General features: G+C 52.9%; 6 protein-coding genes across 6 annotated transcripts; 3 read left to right on the top strand and 3 right to left on the bottom strand.

Moving 5' to 3' along the window:
* Positions 1 to 64: 64 nt before the first annotated feature.
* Positions 65 to 449, bottom strand: CLUP02_11721 (PLAC8 family protein; the record flags this gene model as incomplete). Its single annotated transcript, XM_049290688.1, has 2 exons — positions 65 to 260; positions 361 to 449. The coding sequence occupies 2 exons, from the start codon at positions 447 to 449 to the stop codon at positions 65 to 67; spliced, it is 285 nt and encodes a 94-aa protein (XP_049147833.1).
* Positions 450 to 2,028: 1,579 nt separating this feature from the next.
* Positions 2,029 to 5,997, top strand: CLUP02_11720 (uncharacterized protein; the record flags this gene model as incomplete). Its single annotated transcript, XM_049290687.1, has 5 exons — positions 2,029 to 2,508; positions 2,583 to 3,332; positions 3,398 to 3,684; positions 4,064 to 4,092; positions 4,688 to 5,997. The coding sequence occupies 5 exons, from the start codon at positions 2,029 to 2,031 to the stop codon at positions 5,995 to 5,997; spliced, it is 2,856 nt and encodes a 951-aa protein (XP_049147832.1).
* Positions 5,998 to 6,913: 916 nt separating this feature from the next.
* CLUP02_11719 (acetyltransferase/esterase) lies at positions 6,914 to 7,747 on the top strand (the record flags this gene model as incomplete). Its single annotated transcript, XM_049290686.1, has 1 exon — positions 6,914 to 7,747. One exon carries the CDS (start codon positions 6,914 to 6,916, stop codon positions 7,745 to 7,747), a length of 834 nt encoding a protein of 277 aa, XP_049147831.1.
* A 136-nt stretch (positions 7,748 to 7,883) lies between these two features.
* CLUP02_11718 (uncharacterized protein) lies at positions 7,884 to 8,983 on the bottom strand (the record flags this gene model as incomplete). The annotated part of the gene is made up of 2 exons (XM_049290685.1): positions 7,884 to 8,674; positions 8,770 to 8,983. 2 exons carry the CDS (start codon positions 8,981 to 8,983, stop codon positions 7,884 to 7,886), a joined length of 1,005 nt encoding a protein of 334 aa, XP_049147830.1.
* Positions 8,984 to 10,630: 1,647 nt separating this feature from the next.
* Positions 10,631 to 12,225, bottom strand: CLUP02_11717 (glycosyl hydrolase family 7; the record flags this gene model as incomplete). Its single annotated transcript, XM_049290684.1, has 5 exons — positions 10,631 to 10,819; positions 10,883 to 11,339; positions 11,398 to 11,486; positions 11,554 to 11,977; positions 12,047 to 12,225. The coding sequence occupies 5 exons, from the start codon at positions 12,223 to 12,225 to the stop codon at positions 10,631 to 10,633; spliced, it is 1,338 nt and encodes a 445-aa protein (XP_049147829.1).
* A 3,281-nt stretch (positions 12,226 to 15,506) lies between these two features.
* CLUP02_11716 (riboflavin transporter MCH5) lies at positions 15,507 to 17,145 on the top strand (the record flags this gene model as incomplete). The annotated part of the gene is made up of 3 exons (XM_049290683.1): positions 15,507 to 15,521; positions 15,670 to 16,128; positions 16,192 to 17,145. The coding sequence occupies 3 exons, from the start codon at positions 15,507 to 15,509 to the stop codon at positions 17,143 to 17,145; spliced, it is 1,428 nt and encodes a 475-aa protein (XP_049147828.1).
* Between the last annotated feature and the right edge of the window lie 46 nt (positions 17,146 to 17,191).

Below are 17,191 nucleotides of genomic sequence, written 5' to 3'. Positions count from 1 at the left end.
GCAGGTAGAGCGCAGTATCAGCCATCTAACATCTAGACAAATAAAAGGTCATGAACCCGCGTGATTACTTCATTTCCATGTTCTGTGCTTGCGACTGGTACCCAGTATTGATCGGCCCATAATCGGTTCGCCCCTCGACCTCGTTCTCATGCTGAATGAGCACGCAGCAGGGACACCAAAACGACACGCAGCAGTCGCCGCATGTACTTCCCTCGATGTGGAATTTCTTTCGGATATCGCCGCGCTTGTTCATGAGAAACCTAGTCAGAAAGGCATAGTCAGCGAGCTGCCAAAGAGTGCCGTAGGTGCTTTGAGGGGAAAGATGGCAGGAGGTGCCGGCTCAGCATCTTATTAACTTACAGCCAACCGAGACCAATGGAGCCAAGGGCCGAGATCATGAAGCAGTCTCCGTTGATGGGTGAGTAGTCTGAGAGGCTGGGGTCGCGCATCCGTTCGGAGGTCTTGCCAAAGACTGATGCAGGAGACGAGGGGTATGTAAGTCAGCACTTGGATGGATTATCGGCAATAAGGTACTAAGGTAAGATGGTTTGGGGAAAGGTTTAGTTGACGTACCCATGCATGGAAGAAATGAGGCCATCATGCAGGTGCCGCATGGGCTGCAGTCCATGAGATCACTTTGCCATTCTTGACTCGGCATCGTGAGAGCAGGGCGAGGATAAACCAGCAGATTATGAATGTAGATAAGCCCTTCCGAGGTCAGCTTGATCGAATACACAGCTGCCGATATACTCGATTTGGTCTCCAAGGGTTCGACTCTGGGAAGCAGAATCAAGCGAAAGCAAAAGTAAAAGAATGCTTAAAGAAGCCGTAAGTATTGACAAAAGAGAGCCGCTCTGTTGTATGACTGATTTATAATAGAGAAAACACCATTAACTGCCGTAACGAGTGATGAGAATATTACAGGTTGAGAAGTCTGGCTGAGCTCATTGACCATTCTACTAACAGGTTCCTGCTTCCCGGCTTTATATAATAGCCGAACAGGTTCGAACCACAAACTGCCTACCTAGGCTATCGACCTCAACATTGCTCAATGCATAATATCTCCAAATCCACATCACGGAAGGTACGATACCTGGCAAGCCATCACCGGGTCCACACGAATAGGAGGATATCGACGACACCAAGGGTGTCCTTGCAAAGGTGTGCCATGAAAAATATTATCAGCTTGCTAGGTCCGTACAATAAACGAGTTGAGAAGTCGAGACTTGCCCAAACTGCCGGAAAGGGTTACCTCAACTAGAAGAACGGCATATGACAGCCGAATGTTGTCCGCTCGGTTCTGTTCTCACCAAAAATGTTGTCGTCAAGCCTAGGCCCCGCGTAGTTAGTGCAACGTTAGTATCATATGTGGGCACTTCCTCGCGAGTCGCAGGATCCATTAGCGGCCGACGAACAGATCGTCTGCAGGGGTCGTATAAAATACGACCCCAGTCACTTACTTTAGTCACGTACTTGTGCCGGTGGACCCCAGCTCAACGTGTCGAGGTCACTTTGGCATCATCCCGACGCAGACTTCTACATTGCGTCTTCGAGAAAGGATTTGACACCCAGAGGCCCAGGAATAAACAATGGAGAGTTCCACCTCAAGCTGCGGCGACCCCGGAGTGATGGCTCTGAAGATTGTTGCCAGGCCTCGGGAATACTTGTTGGCGTCATGACAGGATGAATGAGAAGAGTAGTGGTCCCAGTCGTGGTTGAGCCATTCAATATACGCATACCAGTCCTGATTCATCACTTATCATACCGACGGTGAGGATTGACATCCTTTCATTTGATCCCCTACTCTTCCGGTCGATGGGTCTACAATGCTGCAGAAAGTGGATGCTTAATTTCCGCAATTGCAAAGCCTCATCCTGGAGACACATGCCGAGAGCTCTCGTCATTGTTGCCGGTACACTACTCTATATAAGAAAGGTGGTTTCCTGTTCACCCATGTTTCCTCGCACAAATTCACTCCTTTGGAAACCTCCTTACGAAGCTCAAGTCATCATACCTCATTCAGCCGACATGGCCCTCGCCGTCAATGGAAGCCGCTGCGCAAGCGCGACATTCGGGACCCCTATACTACTAGGGGCCAGTATTCTCGCGGTGCAAGCTAACCTGGTGGAAGACTACAGCTTCGACGTTCCAAAGGGATGGACCTACTCTCAGCCGGCCCTCAACGTTGAGAACGCCACCTTTTGCAACGTCACCGTTACCTACACGCACCCAGGACAGAACGACACCATCACAGCCGAGGCCTGGCTACCACCCATAGACCGCTACAACGGGATTTTGCAGTCAGTCGGCGGAGGTGGCTGGAACCCCGGCCGCTTCATCCTCAGCTACGCAGCCATGATCAACGCCGTTGCCAACGGCTACGCGACTGTCACCACCGACGCCGGAATCCCTACTACCTCGAACCCCATCGACTGGCTGCTTAAAAGCCCGGGGAGCCTAGACACCAACGCTCTGCAAAACTTTGGTCAGGTCTCCCTGAATGATGAGGTACGCTGCCTTTCTTGGTCGACAACATGATACATGTACCAAGCCACAATGCTAACCAAAACTTCTCGCAACAGGCTATTATAACGAAACAGCTTATTGAAAGCTTCTACGGCAAGCCTCCTGCGCGATCCTATTGGAACGCCTGCTCCCAGGGCGGCCGTCAGGGCCTCAAACTGGCGCAACAATACCCAGACGCCTACGACGGCATCATGTCAGCCGCCCCCGCCGTCAACTGGGCCGAGTTCTACCTCAATTCGATCTGGCCTAGCTACTACATGCTCAACACGCAGCAGTTCCCGCTGGGGTGCGAACTCAACGCGATCACCGCCCTTGCCATCTCTGCCTGCGACGAGCTAGACGGTGTCAAGGACGGCCTCGTCAGTGATCCCGAGGCCTGCAGGGCAAACTTCAACGTTTCCGCGCAGGTTGGCAAGTCTTTCACGTGCGCGCAGACTAACTCAACGCTCGAAATCAGTCAAGCGGCCGCCAACGTGGCCAATGCCTCCTGGACCGGTCCCCGTTCTTCCACTGGGAGGTTCATCTACGATGGGTACGAGATGGGCAGCGATCTATCCGTCATCGCACCGACAGAATGCACCGGCAAGGTCTGCACGAGCAGCACTGCTGAGGCAAACGTTGCCTTTGCCTGGCAGGCTTTCGTCTCCAAAGACCCCAATGCTACGGTGCCTACTCTTACAGACACAACGTTTGACACGATCCACCGCGCCACCAAATTGGTCTTTGCCTCCAACATGGAGACCGACGAGGCGGACCTGAGCGACTTCAAAAACGCAGGGGGCAAGATCATTACCTACCACGGACTCGTAAATGCCCCTTCCATTGCTTGATCTCTAACTACCGTACATTGTATTGAGCTAATATTCCAAAGGTCGATCAAAGCATCTCTCCTGGCGGCACTCTTCGATACTACAATACCGTCTCTGACGTCGTCGGCGGCAACATTAGCTCCTTTTACAAATACTATCGCGTCCCCGGGCTCGAGCACTGCTGGGGTGGTAGAGGAGGACAGCCCGAGGCCATCTTCGCGCAGCTTCGGGCCTGGGTCGAGAACGGGACGGAGCCGGAGTCTTCACCAGTGATCGTGACGCTTCCGGATGGATCGACGCAAGAGCAGGTGCTGTGCCCGTATCCGCAGAAGGCGAGGTTTGATGACGCGTGTGCGAGCAAGAACGCAACTTCTTGCTGGTCTTGTTCTGAATAAACTTGATACTTGGCACCTTGGCTATCGGGTAGGGTTTGGCAGAACGGGGGTCAGTTTGTTGGCTCTAGTCAGATTGCAGGCTTCAGGCGACTTGTTGATATGACTAGGCCTTTTCGTTATCACTCACAAACGTTGCTTCGAACTATTCTTTTTCATTGATGCATCTCACGGCATGGGCTTCGTGACGTAGATAATGTGGGGGGTTGCTGTATTCTACATGTAATAGTTTAGATTTCTTCAGGCGTCTTCCGTAAATAAGGGCCGCGGATGAAAGGCTTCATGATTCGTGAGTCTGTCTTCACGACACTTTATCAGCTGTATATGTCACACCAGTGACCTGCTATTACACGGTGGTCTTGATTGTGAGTGATAGGCATAGAATGGTCGTCACTGATATATATGGAGATCGTCGGGGCCGATGAGATAGCCTTAAATACTGAGAATTGAGTCACCCTGTGGACGCGTTTGCTTCCTATCTTCCTTGAGGTCGAGATCCCCTGAAGTCGGTTGAACTAAGCCAAAGGGGCTGGACGGAGCCAAAATGATTCAGTCACTGCTCATTGGTGATTGGCTACTGCTCCCCACCTCGTTGGCCTGCGTCCTTGTTTGATTTTTATCTTTTTCGTTTCGTCTCGTATCCCGTTCTTCACATTGACCATCCCCAATGCGCCCAAAATCGAAGTTATAATTGATGACTTCGTCCAATACATTGAAACCGTCTTCTGGACGCTGAGTGATTCGACCCTGCCTAGCTATTTCCCCCCATACCCTACAAATGCTGGGTGCTGGTCCTCCGCATGCGGCGCACGCTGATCCGAGCTGCACATGCACAACATGCCACATCGTGAAGCGGCGGCCGCATAAAAAGTCGAGGGGAGGCTGCGAAACGTGCAAGAAGCGCAGGATCAAGGCAAGTCTCTCATAATACGTTGCATGGCTACGAAACTTACCGACTAGCACAGTGTGACGAAGTCAAGCCCAAGTGCGGGCAGTGCTCGAAAGCCCTACACAACTGCAGCTTCGAGTCCTCAACACTAAGCTCAGGCCTGGACACCCCAGCCAATGCCTCTCATGATGGCCTCAATCGTGGCCAATCTTCCAAGAACCCGAAGGCAAACGGATCTCGGCATGATATGCCTCAAAGCGACTACTCTACTAGACACAACCAGCAGCTCGGTGTCCCAATGGATACCTCGTCTTCTAGCACCCTGAGCTACACCTCCTCGCCAGGCAGCAGCACATCGGCCGGTCCAGACTCTCTACTTCCGGGAACATCCCTAAAAGGACTCATCCCATGGATATGGACCGTTGATGATCTTGCCCTACTGCACCACTTCCTCACCTGCCCAGCTCTGGACCACGGCGACGCAATCCTCTGGCGTCAAAAGGTGCCCCTCCTCGCCTTCGAAAACCATTCCGTCCTCCACCTCCTGCTCGCCGTGTCCGCGTTTCATCTAGCTACCATAAAACCAGACGAGCGAACGAGGTATCGAGGGCTGGCAGACAAACACTACGAGGCCGGCCTACGTCAGACCATGGAACTCATGCCCCGCCTCAGCCTCGACTCCGCTGGCGTCCTCTACATCGCCACCACTCTCATCTGCTCCTGTAGCTTTGCCCGCGGTCCCGCGCCGGGAAATCTGCTCATAGTCTCGGATGGCGTTGAGGTGGCCTGGTTCGAGCTGCTCAGGGGCGTCAGGCTCGTCATTGAGACGGTCGGCTTCGAGGCCATCTTCTCAGGCGTCCTCGCTCCTACGCCTTCAGAAGAAAAGCCGCCACCGAGGAAGGACCCGTCAGGCCAGGCTTCAGTATCGCGTTCAAGCCCGACAGCGTCAAGACCTGTTACATGGGAACATGCTCTCGGGCGCATCGCACAGCTCATTGCTGACACTGCGGATCCCGACGAAGCAACTTACAGAAATATGATTCAATACGTATCCTCCGCCTTCCAAGAAACCTTTGGAACATTCGCTGAGCCCACCACCGCGTCCGAGGGCAAGATGGAGGTCATTATGGCTTGCATCTACCGCACCGACGACGACTTCGTGCGATGTCTCAAAATGAAAAAGACCATCGCCCTGGTTGTGCTGGGCCACTTTGCCGTACTGGTCAAGAAGCTCGAGTGGCTGTGGTACATGCGCGGCTGGGCTGATCAAATTCTACAAGGCGTGGCGTCGAATCTAGATGCTGCGTACTTGGATTTCCTGCAGTGGCCGAGGAAAGAGATTGAAATACTTGGATTCGCTACAGAGAATGAGAATACTTGATCATTGACTCTTTTGCTCATTCACTCCAGACTCTACCACCAGATCGATCGGTTGTGAGAGGAAACCACTACAAGGTGGGGTGGTTAGGCCTTCACTATAGGTACCCTATAGGGAGTACACAAGACAATGCCATAAAGTGTGACTGAGTAGCCGTCAGAAAGTCCTCCAAAACTGATGAGCTGCACATTACAACCATCCAATTCTCTATGGTGTGGTGACAGGTACTACAGTTGCCATGTTAGCCATCGTTCCCGAGAGTCGCCGAAGGGTTTGGGGAAGTATGAAGGACCTGGGTCGCGCTCAGAGTCTTGCTTGACAAGTACTGTGACCAATAAAATCAAATCTACCTATCTATTCTGGTAAGTTGTATTTCAAATCTATAAAAACTGAGCCGCCCGGACTCTAGATGAGGCAGGTAAGAACCTGAGCCATCATCAGTGCCAAGATGGCCGACCCGGCAGTGTGGGGCCGGGCGCCGACCCCGACATTCATTTTCCGGTGCGCTCAGATCCGGATCCAGAAGTCATCATCTTTGATCACTTACGCCTTCTCATCAGCTTACTTAGGAGATACGGCCCGTATCATCCGCTGTTGGTTGTGATTGATCCGGGTTAAGCTGCCCATGCTGACAGGATCATCACCCCGCAGATAGACAACGCGTCCTCTGTATTTCTAATCGAGAACGCCGTAAGCCGGGTCATCAAACGGCCGCAGGTCTTTGATCACGTATCTTAATTGAAGTCATCAGATGCGAGTTTCAATCTTTCAGTCATGCTTTATATAGCGAGCCGGCGTCTGTATCACCGTGTCTCATCTACTTCCACGGAATCCACCGACTTCAGTACCATTTCCAGCTAGACCAAGTCTGATCCTCTATCATCCTCCATACAATTGAGAGCAAGTAGCAGCTACGATAATGGCACCAGAATTTGCTCCAACCCGCGCAGTCCTACACATCGAGGATTGCGATATTCACTATTGGTCCCAAGGCAAAGGTCCGCTCATCGTCTTCATCCCGGGAGGCAATGGCCATGGACGGCAATATGACACGATCATAGCCTCTCTATCGGATAGATATACATGCGCCACCCTTGACCGTCGTCAAATGTCAGCAAGTCAAGCCAAAGTCAACAAGAGGCTGAATCCTCCACAGCAAGCCCGCGATATTCGCGCCATCATCGAGGCCCTCGGCTTCGACAAAGCCACTCTTTTCGGGAGTAGTATGGGCGGTATCCTTGCATTTCAGTTCGCCCTCGACTTTCCAGACATGGTCGAACACGTCATCTCCCACGAAGCTCCGACCTTCATGCTTCTCCCCAATGCCACCGAAGTCTTTGAGTTCTTGTATAATTGTCTCGACATATATGAGGCTTCAGGCGTCGATGCTGCGCAGGAAAAGTTCAGCTCTAAGCTGATCGGCTATTTCGATGAAGGTGTTCCTCGCACGGGGCCATCGGATCCAATGAATCCCCCGAATCACTGGGCCAACGAGTTTGCCGTCTTGCTGGGCTATCTGCCGAGTTTGTATCGCATCAGGGAGAACGGAACGAGCATCGGGCTGATGAGGGGCATTCGGAGCAGAGAGGCGTGGTATGCTCAGGCGGTCGACGAGCAGGCCAAGATTCTGGGGTGTCCGAAGCTTGACGTCGCGGGTGCTCACGAGGGCTTCAGAGTCGAATGCGAGGCGTTTCTCCCGTACTTTGTCGAGTTGATGGACATTCTAGACAAGGCCAAGGGCAAGAGCTCTTGATGATAAGATTAGTGGATAGTCAAAAGACATCAGAGTGACCCTGCATCATGACCTGGTATCTTTCTACCCATGTGGACCCATACTTCGTTGTGTTCGACATGGGCGGAGGGAGTGTTGCTTTGGGCAAGGATTCTGGTTAGTTAAATTTGAGTTTCCGCAGGCCCCTTTTCTCCCTCCAGTAATTCGTGCCTTCGAGCATTTCGGTGCAGCCGTCAAGCAACCAGCCCCATTTCCGGAGAAACGGTTCCGTGGCCTCCCAGCCCCGCGGATCCCACGGCTCTCCCCAAACAATCAGCGCCGCGTCTTCGACTCCCGCCCCCGCGCCCACATCGACCACGTCCCGGCACATTTCGTCTTCGTCAATGTAGTCCTCGCCGTGCTCGGCCACGATTCGTAGAAAGTTGTCTCGCATTCGGGGGTGCGGGAAGAAGTCGATCCAGGGGTGATGTTCGACGGACAACTGGAGCGCCGTGGGCAGCATGTTGGACGGACACGATGCCGATATCGTGGCGCGACCCAGGTCAGGACCGGCTTTGTTGAAGGGCGAGATAGCGTCGTAGGTCAGCCACTCCTTGTTGAAGCTGAGGGCTTTGGCGTTGCGAACAAAGGCGTGGAAGACATTGACGCGGACGAGGGTCGTGAGGTAGTCTGTACAGGGCCGGCCGCGCATATAGTCCTCGTAGGCACCCTCGGCGAACTTTTCTAGCATGGCTGGCATGCCTGTCTTGCCCAGGAGGCAGACATCTGGAACGGCGGCCTTTCCAATCTTCCCTGCGACGATGGCCGCCAGGGCTGTCTGGGTATTTTCGTTAGTTGGCGAGGCGGACTCTTTCTTCACCAAGGCTGTCGATGGGTCGGATTCCACCTCGGTTGACGGACTTCTATCTGATGGAGAATGTTTGCCGAGTTTCTTCTGTGCTCTCCGCCCTTGTAATACGCGTGTAACCGTTAGCTGAATGATACCACTAGCCTTGCCCGTGCGGGTAGTAGATGTCAGCAGATCGGTACCGAGGTGGACTCACTTCGCGCTCTCTGGTTCAGCCGGTTCTGTAATTTACGCCTCTCCGCCGTACTCGTAACTCCGGTCCAGTCCTCTGAAGGATCCCGTAGTTCAGCCAAACGAGGATTCGCAATCACTGGGATGACTGTCCCGGCAGGAATCGCCGGGCCGGGACTGAAACACATCTCCATTGTTGCCGTCGCTTCTGTATGTGGAAAGATATCCTCGAAAGACATTGGTCAAAAAGGCGATTGGGCAAATGAGAGAGCCGAAGAAACAAGGCCGGGAGCGTCAGCAGTCAGCAGCTCCGAGATCTGGTCAATCTTTGACAAACGGATGACAACAATGCTCGAAGGAGATGAGACTGGTCCTCCAGAAGACTATATGCAGCCTGCTGACAGCCTTCCACCGTCTAAGTGCCAGGGATGGTGCCACAAGGCCGGAACCTAAATGGTCGAATCGGCGTCGATGCCTTTTTTTCGATGGTGGGGACTCCTACTGACTCAGGCCTAGTTTGTGCGGATAGGCTCAGCAAAGTCGAGGTTGCCCACGACTTATCTCTTGTATTTTTGAACACTTGAGGGCCTTTTGCGGAAACTTGAGGAAAAGCAAAACTGAGGATTAGTGTTGTCCTTATGTTTCTCCTTTTTGTGAATTACTATCTTCGAGATGGATTGCTAATCCAAGCACTATCTGGCCGTTGTCATCGGCGAGGCGAAGCACTCTCCCAGACGGGAGTGTATTCGGACGGATTTAAAGCCCCTGTTTGATCTCTAACCAGATTTTAGCGTGTCAGCAGTCTGCATTAGCGTCCGCAGACTGACGTTTGTCTCTTCATACTGACGAATCAAGACGCGGAGAGCGTCTGGGCTATCCCTGTTTAGAGTAACTCGCTCTCGCTCTCCTTTGGAGCTACAGCCTGAGGCTGGCTCATCACGTCGGTGCACTCACAACATTCAACTGTTAGACTTTCCCAATCGCGAATTAATGCCTTGGCTAATCATCCCATATCTCTAGTCGGCACGTCCTCCACCCCGTAGGAATCCATATGTAGAACTCTCTATCTCACAACTCTCTACTTTCCCTAAGCGGATGCTCGCTTCCACTTCGGGGTCTACCACGATCACCACGAGTCAGGGGCGTAGTCGTATTGTTCATCTACCGTACGGACAGATAGAAGTCGATAGCCCTCGTTCTTCAGGACCTATCTTCTATCTGGCTTTTCCGATCGAGAATCGATGCGGTAGCAAAATACCACCGAGCCGAACCAAGCCGACATCGAGACGAACTCTGTCAAAGTGCCCGAGCCTGCGAATCGATCATCGTACATGCCACGACTCCAACGACTCACCGACTCAGCTGATCACGATTATCCTAAAGCCGATACTCCCCGATGCCCTTGAACGCCGCCGCGCCCGTGGCTTGACCGCGGTACTTGCCAGCAAAATGAGTCAGCAAGAGGGTGGAGTCGATACTTTTAATAGCCAAAGGCACATTTTCCTCCCGCTCCTGAAAGCTACAGGAGGCTCTTGGCCAAGATGCTTGTCGAATACTGCGGTCTGTTGCCAACGCGTGTGCGGTTCTCTGATATTCCAATGCTACTCGTATCAACCATCGCTTGAAGTTGATGAGCTGCATTCACGACAGACCTCTTTGACTCCGAGACACAAACACCGAAAGACTTCGTTGCGTTGGATAGTGTGGATAAGTGTATTCAGGTCCGAGTCTATGGGACAAAGCCGGATGAAAGAAATGGTGCCGGCGATGGAAGAAGAGAAGTTATATACAGGGGAAAGAAGAGATATCCTCCACTCAGTATACTCTTGGAGACATTCTTGAAGCGATCAGGGTCGTGTGCAACTTCGAGTCTTCCTTCCGTCCTTTTAGACAGCGTAGGTGCTGCCAATGGGACCGAAGCGGATGTTGGACCAGACAACCTGCGAATTGGGGAACTGCTCGATAACTTCGGCCGGGACACCAGAAGTCGGAGCGCAAGGTCCACGTTCGGTGCCGGGCTCTCCAGCCCTCTCGGGCGGGTAGGTGGAGTCGAGCCAGAGCATGTTGGCGTAGTGCTACAGCGGAACATCAGCTTGGCATAGTCAAAGGCTGACAGAGACATTGGTGGAAATACTTACGTCGCTCCAGATGGACATCACAAGAGTCATGGGAATGTTGAGCGCGGCGTTGAGCTGGGGGTATCCGCCGACCTCGTTGAAGCGGTCTCGCTCGTTGAAGACAGCGAACTGGCGCTCGCAGTACTCGGGCGTGATCTCTGAGGTCTCGGGCACACCCGCCCACTTGGCGCCGGGAACTTCAATGGTTCTTCCGTCCTGAATGAAGACTTGATACATGCGGTCTGGAGAGAAGCGGGTGATGACGGTGAATTTCTTGGTGGTGTCAATGGTCTTTCCGGGGCCGTAGAAGTCAGGGTTGCCCATGCGGTACGGGTTGTAGTCGCAACCGTTGGCATCGCAGCCGCCACCGTAGCGATCCTCGGAGTAGGTGCCGCCGCAGTTGGAACCCTCGCAGACGTGGTAGTTGTTGTTCTCGCAAGGGTGGGGAGTCAGAGCGTATGCGTAGGCGTTGGATTCCCTGGGTATTGGTCAGGACTTGAGCAACTCTCGAGTGAGAATTGGTCTGAATGTCTTACCAGACATCAATTTCGGCGCAGCAGGCGCCCATGTTGCCGACACCGGCACTGTCATCGGTCTCAGAAGGCTCCCAGCCTACGACATTGCCCTATTCGTCGTCACTGTGAGTCGGAGCTTTTTTCCTGTATTGTCAAGCATGGAGGGTTGTGGCCTACCTTGCCGCCAATGAACTTAAGATCGCGAGCACATTGCGCGTCGCAGTAGCCAGTACCGTACTTGGCTCCCGCCTTGTTATTAGGCTCCGAAGACAGACCGCCGTCCTCCTTCATGGCAACGAAGTACAGAGCACTGTTCATGCCACACTCGACACTGGACAGGTCGACGTCGAAAGCGAATTCGTTGTTGAGGAGCTGGAAGGTCTGGTACTTGCTGTCCCCGTTCATGAGGTACATACGAGAGCCGATATTCTTACCGTATTGGTGCTCCTGAACGAACTTGAGAGTCATGGCATTGCCACTGGTCGAGACGCCGTAGGTACCGCCGTACTCGGCTCCTTCGACAGCGCAAGTCTGGGCGCAGTTGTCTCCGGTCGTGCATAATCCAGTCCACGAGTTTCCATCGTAACAGTTTTGGTATCCGCTAGATCAGTGTCAGCCAGTGGAGTCCGTCATCATCTGAAGAAAGACAACAGTCAGCATCGCCACTTACCCAACGCCATGAACCCAGCGCCAGTTGGCGTCGATGACGACCTCAGCGTTGACGTTCGAGCATGACGAAGAAGTACACCTCTGCCAGCTCAGCTTGGGATGAGTCTCAGGCTGTTCGGTGCCGACCTGCTGAGCCACAACCATGGCTAGCATGGAAAGTGCTGAAAGAGTGTACTTCATCGTGAAGGAAACTGCAGAGGCTGAAGAATCGTCTTGGAAGTTGGAAAGTGAATGCTGAGCGTAAGTTGTGAGAAGCCTACTTTACATTCCAGTTGAACGCGGATCTCCGCGCCATATTTATGCTCTTATCTTCTTCCAAAGGTATTCGGCCTCTTGATATTGCGGAATGAGGCTCCCCGAGAAGATTCTCTCTAGCGTCCCGGATTCCGGCAACATCGCGTTCAGTTCAGTGATCGAGTCTCTAGCATTTCTCGAAAGTCGACGAAAAGTGTCAAATCGTTACATCGCCATTACCCGCAAGGACAAAGTCTCTTCTCGAACGCGTGCCATGTGACATTAGATCGCATACACCTTGTCGTCCAAGTCTTGGAACGAGTTGACCGGGACGAAATTCCCGTCGGCAGCTAAGCCCCACTCCCAGAGTTGGCAAAAGTTGAGTGTTTGATGCAGGGAAAGAAACCCTTGGATTGCGGATCTGAGGACTGTCGCACCGAAGCAATCCCATATCAAAAGACTGCCAAGGTCTTGTAAGCGGAGAGGAAGTCTACTCCATTGGCTTGTTGGTGAGAGTTAACGTTATGTGGTAGCCAGGTGATGGAGAGCCAAGTCAAGGTTCCAAGAGCCAAGATCTCGGCGGCGGTAAGACTGAGCAATAGTTCCGGGACGTACGGGATGAGGTGAACGACGGTCGTCAGGAACGGCCGCGATACCTTGCCGATCGTGCCTGTCTTCGGCTCTCGCTAGCCCACTGTCCGAACTTGTCCGGCAGGGCTCCCTTACCCGTGTCGGAGCTTGATCAACGTCGAAGCAGACTTGTGTGGATAATAAGGCTCGGCGATGTTATCTTCCTAAACCCTCCAGCATAGTACCAGGTCTCAATTGGCGCTAAGTAGCTCCATGGCCTACCGAGCCACGACGAGAAGTATATGCGGATGTTTCGAGGCTTGAACCACCTTTCAAGTACTTCCGTCAAGGCAATCTACCTTCTGCTACGCAGCTAGAGTCAGTCAATGTGACAGGGGTGGATCTGCGATACGAATACAGTATGCCATTACTCACATCGTAAGCTTTCTTGGCGACTACCAACGAAGGCTGGTTGTGAAATGCGCAGACGGAACAAGCGGGAATTTCAGGAGACTGGTGCTGAGGGGTGTCAAGCGAACCGGACCTCCAGACAGAAAGCCTCACTCAGCATCGTCGAAAGATAGGTGGTTACCCACCAGTTGCTTGACAGCCCATGGACGGCAGACGTTGCGTTGTCCGAAACTTTGCTCTTGGCTCGAAGTTTGTGCCGAACGGGCGTCTGGGGGATCTGCGGGGTGAGTCTCGGCGTGAGTCTCGGCGTGCAGCGATCGCAGGGGAGCCGGGGCTAAATAGTTGTGACCCCTTGGTTCCGTAGCGGGGTAGACGGGCAAACATCGCGGTTCGCGGAGGTTGTAGCTCCGTTCGTGATGCCATTTTTCCATATTAAGGGGTTCGTCATGTGTGACTTTGCCGGTGATAATGTGTCTTCCTCTTGGAATCTGCGATGTAACGCCGTTTCTCTCATGTTGTGCAAACTCCGCCTAGTTACCTAGTAAAGTGGAAAGAACTCTCATTGAAGACCAACTTGCGTATTGGTTATGTTCATACACGTAGGTTGGAGAAGTTGCGTATGGCCCAGCTGAGGTTGACCTTCAAGGTAGTCGAAACGTGGGCCGGAACCAGGACATTGAATGCAACACGCTCTCGAAGTCTTTCTCTATGCGAAGAAGTAATCTGTGTATAGATTACATGATGCGCGTTAGTAAAATGTTCAACGTTGAGTCTACTGTCACCGGACCTTCCTCACTCACTGGCCTAGCCTTCGGAGGATTGAGAGTCCCAAATAACATACACTCAAAGTTTTCACCCTAGCTTCTCATGGCGCTCACTAAGCTACGTCATGGTTGGAAGGAGAGAACGGGGCTTTTAGCATTGGTGGCCTCATAGGAATTGCCTGCTCGTGGTATTGTCTGGAGCTGCTCTTTTCTTCGTGTGACAACCGTCAACCTGACAACTTTGAACGCGGAACGACTCGTCTGGGAGTCAACGGTGTAGTCTGAGCATCTCTAGCATCTAATGTAAATGTATAGCTGTGCCGGATGAAGAGATTCAGCCGGCTTGGCAAGCAGGGCGTTTACAGGACATCAGACGAATGAACGTTGGACTCAATTTAGGCTGAGAAGTTCGGAAGGACAGAGTGAGCTCAAGAGCAGATGAGCATAACTCAGCTGTTGCAAGTCCACCAAGGCGCAGACTCGTTGCATACGAAGAAACATGCACCATAGCTGACCCAACTTCTCCGAAGAGACAGGATGACTTCAACCCATACTCCGAAGTCTGTCAACCACACGGACTGCGCCCGCCATTTGATAAGGTTGGAACTTGACGGGGTCAGAATCTGTGATGAGCCACCTCACTGTTGTCGAAGAGCTCGCTATGTCTTCAAACGCTTTGATCGGCATAGCGCAATCATCTTTCCATGAGATTTGGATAAGCCTGGAAGGTTTCGTCGACCCCCAAGCCTGGGTCAGAGGCCTGAGGGTAAAACCTTGTTGAATTCTGGTGAACTCGTGAAGGATGCAATGTGTACGAGAATTTGCTACACCAAAAGAACGATAGAGTAATTCGGGGCATGAGTTACATATAGGCAACAAGTCATGTTATGGGTGCGGACGCGACAGACGAATGCTTTCATCGATTTAAGGTTGTTGGTCATGATGACACAGGTAAACATGCGAGGGCAGACGTACAGCCTGCGTCGGGGACTATTATTGATCGACAGGAGCTGCAGTGTCGAGGACCGCATTCGCATCCCCTTGGCGTCGATTCAAGTACGCTACGTGCTGTTTGAGAAAGTTGCAGTGCTGCACGGTACTTGCGAGTTTGTGATCAGACGACGTTGGTTGTAAACCGTGGATAGCGTCATGAACCTAAAGTATACAGAGCTTATGCCACTTGCCAACCATGAAGTCATTGTCACTCCTAAAACGTCTCCAACGAGCTTGCAGATGCCACGGCCTTGCGAGATCCGCCTCTAACGGGGCTCCCGTCGGGCTGGGCTGCGTCTTCTCAAACTGACTGTAAACATATCAGCCTCCGGGAGCTCGCCGGCGCACGTGCGCTTTCGGCCGTGCCGTAGCCGCAGTCAAGCAAGTCGATCGGTGAAGTCCCAAGGGCTCAGACTGGCACGTTCCTCCCGACTAGCTGCCAAGCTGCAGAAACAGAGCCCACTTGTTGCGTGAAGATTTCAAAAGTTCATGTACGCCTCACAGGTGGGCATCTCGTGACGGTGGCCGCGGGCAGTCGGTCCCGAGGTGCGGGAGGTCTTGGTGGCATTCAATAGACAGCGACGCGCCTTGTTTGTGCCCAGTTTGAGGATGGAGCTGATCCAAGCTTCTCGAATCTCTCAAAGACACATAGTTCTCTGAGAACAACGCAACAATGAACGAACCAACCGAGACCAAGGATGAGGTGAAGGATATCGTCGAGGGCGGTCCGTCGAGAGCCAATTCGGGCGAGGGTCGCGGGGAAGTACTTCAACAGTCGCGCGCCGAGTCGGAGAAGAGTAAGTCAACGCCATCGACAGACCAAGGACGATCAGGCGAGCAGGAGAAACACGAAAAGGTTATTCAATCGGCTGAAGATGACTTCCCCGAAGGCGGCACGCGAGCATGGTCAGTGGCGGCCGGCACAGCAGCCATCTTGTTCTGCTCTCTGGGGTACACCAACTCATTTGGCGTTTTTCAAGCGTACTACACGCGCCATCAGCTTTCGAACCATACGCCAGACGACATATCGTGGATCGGATCAATACAGGCATTCTTGGTGTTTGCGTCTGGTGCTATAGGAGGGCCAATCTTTGACCGTTATGGCGCATGGGTGAGTGCACACAAGACACAGGCGTGCTGGTATCGCCATCGAGAAGAAGCTAACCTTGACTAGGTCATTCGTCCCGCCGCGATAGTATACATCTTCTCAGTGATGATGACGAGCTTGTGCAACGAGTATTGGCAGTTCATGCTCGCTCAAGGTGTGCTCAGCGGCTTATCGAACGGATTGATCATGTTCCCAGCAATGGCCGCCACGCCTCAATACTTCAAGAGGAGGAGAGGAGCAGCCATGGGTCTCGCCATTGCCGGCTCCTCGTTGGGCGCAGTCGTCTTCCCCATCGTTCTCTCAGAGCTTCTGGACACGCTGGGATTCGGTTGGGCCGTTCGCATATGCGGCTTCATCATGATGCCATTCCTCTTATACTCGTCCGTCGCCGTCAGGGCCCGTCTTCCCCCTCGAAGGAGCCAGTTCTTCATCTGGAAAGCTTTCCGACAGCCGCTGTTTCTGTGTCTCACTGGTGGCGTGTGCCTCATGTTTGTGGGCATGTTCATCCCCTTCTTTTACTTGCCGACATTCGGTATCGATCACGGCTTGAGCCCGTCACTGGCGTCTTATTTGGTGGCAGTCATTAACGGAGCCTCGATCCCCGGCCGCATCATTCCAGGCGTCCTCGGCGACAAGTTTGGTCGCATCAACATCTTATTCACTGCAGGACTGTTAACCGCCATCTCGATTCTCTGCTGGCCCAAGGCAGTGACTGAGGCTGGAATCATTGGCTTTGCCGCAGCGTATGGTCTCACTTCTGGCGCCATCATCTCAGGAGGGTCCGTGGTCTTCACCCTGTGCCCAAAGACGCCGAAGGATATCGGCACCTATATGGGAATGGGCATCGCATTCGCATCAATTGCTGTGTTGATTGGGCCACCGGTCAGCGGCGCGTTGCTCAATCGGTACCACGGTTACGACCAGATTTCCGTGTTTGGCGGCGTCATTTGCATGGTCGGGGCGGTTCTGACGCTTTGCGCAAAGCTGTTCACTACTGAGGGTCTTTTAGGATTTGTCTGAGACGAAGCTTGAATGAAAGCTAGCCAGCCTTGGTATTCAAGAGCTG

Source organism: Colletotrichum lupini, chromosome 6, assembly GCF_023278565.1.
Source record: "Colletotrichum lupini chromosome 6, complete sequence".
Taxonomy (NCBI): domain Eukaryota; kingdom Fungi; phylum Ascomycota; class Sordariomycetes; order Glomerellales; family Glomerellaceae; genus Colletotrichum; species Colletotrichum lupini.
Note: the sequence above shows the minus strand (reverse complement) of the source record. Positions and strands in the feature narration are given on the sequence as shown.